The sequence below is a fragment of the Sinocyclocheilus anshuiensis genome, unplaced genomic scaffold (genome assembly GCF_001515605.1).
Source record: "Sinocyclocheilus anshuiensis isolate Anshui unplaced genomic scaffold, SAMN03320099.WGS_v1.1 scaffold1172, whole genome shotgun sequence".
NCBI lineage: Eukaryota > Metazoa > Chordata > Actinopteri > Cypriniformes > Cyprinidae > Sinocyclocheilus > Sinocyclocheilus anshuiensis.
In genome coordinates, this window is record NW_015552679.1 from 453,040 (window position 1) to 456,350 (window position 3,311).

The following is a 3,311-nucleotide window of genomic DNA, read 5'->3' on the forward strand; positions in this document are numbered from 1 at the left end:
TAAAAGCTCCGCTGCTTTACCCCACATACGCACGACCGGAAGGAGCGGAAGCGGTCGACTGTGGCATAATAAAAGCTCCGCTGCTTTCGAGCCGTGTGTCGCGCTTGTTCAGCGCCTCGTTTCGCTTCGACGGCTTTCAGCCTCACCCTGCTTCATTCTACTACGTTAATAAATCATTAGCTCATCCATGAACATGATTTCTGCCCGAGTCCCGTCGGCTTGCATCGGCTGTGGGGATGAAGACCACCACTCCCATGATTCCACACTCAGTCACGGCGTCATCAAACTATGCCTTTGTCTCTTTGTTTATTTTGAATACGCGCCCTCCAGCGGCGAAAAATTACATAGTGTGCCTTTAACTGCGAGCAGACAGAGTGTCATTCAATGCATTGGAGAATACGGCGAACATAAATAAAGAAACGAAGTTGCTTGTCAGATTTCCCTAGCAAGCAACCATATTTTTTAAAATAAGCCCAAAAAAACGCGACCCGGGATTTCTTCACGCAACTTTACAAAAAAAGAAGCCCAAAGTCGCATATTATATGCGGACTTGGCAACTCTGGACACCAGACGTGTTCATAAGTGACCGCTAATGAACGTCTGCTGAGCTCGTATTGGGCTGCTGGTGGATTCTGCAGCACTGGCTGAAATGCTGTTTTTTTGGTCTGTTTGATGTCAGTCTATCACTAGTCGCTGCGTCTGGATTTTCATGACTGGGATACGCTATAATCTGCATGACTTTTCACCTGCTTTTTAGGTAAACGTCTATTTATTAAGTATTGAATGAGATCTCTTTTGACCAGTCAGTTGATCTTTGAGCTTTAACATTCAAAAAAGTAATTAAATATTTAGTAATGCATTAAAATCTCATTCGTTAATGCGTTGAATGCTAACATGAACTAACAATTTAAAAATTATATATTAATAAGTATATTATTAATATATAATTATATATTAATTATTTTATATATTTTAATTTTATATATTATTATATCAAATGTATAATATAAAATATTAGTGCTGTCAAACGATTAATCGCGATTAATTGCATCCAAAATAAAAGTGTACATAATATTACATAATTCTGTTTGCATAATATATGTGTGTGTTCTGTGTATATTTATTATGTATACATAAATACACACTATGTGTACTGTGTATGTTTATTATGTATATATAAATACACACACACAGTGTATATTTTTAAAATATTTACATGTATATATTTATATTAATATAAATTATATCATATATAAATATATGTAATATATAAATGTAACATATTTTTCTTAAATATTTTAAAAATATTAGCATGAAAGTTTTGTTTTTAAAAATGTATTAAAAAAATGCTGTTAATTAGTAAATTAACACTACCTAAAGTTAATAAATGCTGTAGTTATTTTAAAATATTACCAAATATTTTAATGTTTATGCTTTAAAAGAAATGCCTAATGAAATGCATTAAACTGTAAATTATTCATAGATGATTGTAGTCTATTGTTTTGTATAATATATAAATCTTTTTTATGCTCAAACAGCAACATTACAGACTAACTAAAGTTGAAAAAGTGAAAAAGCATAATAGGACCCCTTTAAGTGTTAGCAAATATTTTAATGTTTATGCTCTTAAAATGAAATGCCACCTCAACTCCTAATAAATCAAATAGGCAGGTGTGTATGAATGAACAAAGAAAAGCAATAATCAGCCAAAAAAAAAAAAGTTTGCTAATCACATTTTAATGCAACGTTTCGGTCATGTGACCTTCCGGCAATATTTCTGCTCTTAAACCTGTGCATTTCTCAGTGAGTTCAAACCGCAGCGGAGCCGCTGAGGTGTGTGTACCTGGCTGTTGAGGGCCTCCAGCAGCCGCTTGCTCCCGTGTTTGATGTCCTTCACCAGGCTCCAGGTCAGGTTTTCCTTCTCCATGAAGCTCCAGTTCTCTTTGTACCAGGTCAAGACGCTGTAAATGCGGCTGAGACACCTTTCCTGAAACATCGGTGAGGGGATTCATCACCAACACGTTAATATTTGACGGAATAATACAATGCTTGGCTTGAATGGTAATGATTGATTTTAAAGTATATATATTATTATTAGTAGTAGTAGTACATTATTTTTTATTTTTTTTATTGCTATCATTATTATTACAGTTACTTATCAAAACTATGAAATAACACAGACGTATGGGAATTATATAGTGACAAAAAAAGAGACATTCTAGCAAATGTGAATTTTCAGTCTTACTAAAACTTCACAATCTAAAAGTGATTAAATATTTGTAACACCTTAAAATAAAGTATCATTCGTTAATGCTTTTTCTAACATGAACGAACAATTTTCTAAATATAATATATAAAAATATAAATGACCCGTTAATATAGTTAAATAATATAAATAAAAATATATAGTAATATATAAATAACCTAATAACAATGTGATTTAATTTAAATATTATATAAAATATTAAATGTATAAATAAAAAATGATTATGTATAATGCATTTTTACATAATTAAACTTTGTTAATGTTTATAAAATGTTTACAAAAATATTGTTTGTTCATATTAGTTCATAATGCATTAGAAAATGTTAAAAAGTATTTACAGAGACGATAAAAAAGTTTCAAAATTTTAATATGTTATTGTTTTAAAATGAGAAATTTAAAACTAACAATTTTCTAAATATAATATAAATATAAAAAATAAATGACCTGTTAATATAGTTAAATAATATAAATAAAAATATATAGTAATATATAAAAAAAACTAATAACAATGTGATTTAATTTAAATATTATATAAAATATGAAATATATCAATAAAAATGAAATGTATAATGCATTTTTACATCATTAAACTAAAATATTGTTTGTTCATATTAGTTCATAATGCATTAGAAAATGTTAAAAAGTATTTACAGAGATGATAAAATGTTTCAAAATGTTAATGTTATTGTTTTAAAATGTAAAATCAGCTTAGGGCTCAGAAGCATTCCCCTGATTAAACCGAGAGCCATAAATAAACCAGAGTCATTTGAGAGGAAGCGTGTTCTTACTGCGCTGAAGTTTCTGGACAGACAGCCGTCGGAGGGCTTGAGGAGAGGCGTTTCGATCCTCACTCCCTCATACGCCGTCATGTTCACCGTCTCTCTGAAGTCCCTTTCAAACTGCAGATGGAGGAACTCCGAGTTAGTTTGAGTAACACAAAGCATCTTTGCATTAGTGTGTGTTGAGACGCACCTGCTGGTCTCGCAGCGTCTTGACGTCTCTGTGCAGATCTCTGGCCATCAGATACCATTTCTGCCGCTCGCTC

At 31.6% G+C, this 3,311-nt stretch overlaps 1 protein-coding gene across 1 annotated transcript in view; it reads right to left on the reverse strand.

The window, feature by feature from the left end:
• Positions 1–3,311, reverse strand: part of LOC107667573 (interleukin-6-like) — a 5,946-nt gene that overhangs the window by 2,085 nt on the left and 550 nt on the right. Inside the window, exons 3-5 of the mRNA XM_016459266.1 lie at positions 3,239–3,311; positions 3,055–3,165; positions 1,844–1,987 (exon numbers count right to left, since the gene is read on the reverse strand). The exon at positions 3,239–3,311 is cut by the window's right edge and continues 8 nt beyond it. Of these exons, the coding sequence (XP_016314752.1) occupies positions 1,844–1,987; positions 3,055–3,165; positions 3,239–3,311 (328 nt within the window). The remainder of the gene's footprint in view (positions 1–1,843; positions 1,988–3,054; positions 3,166–3,238) is intronic.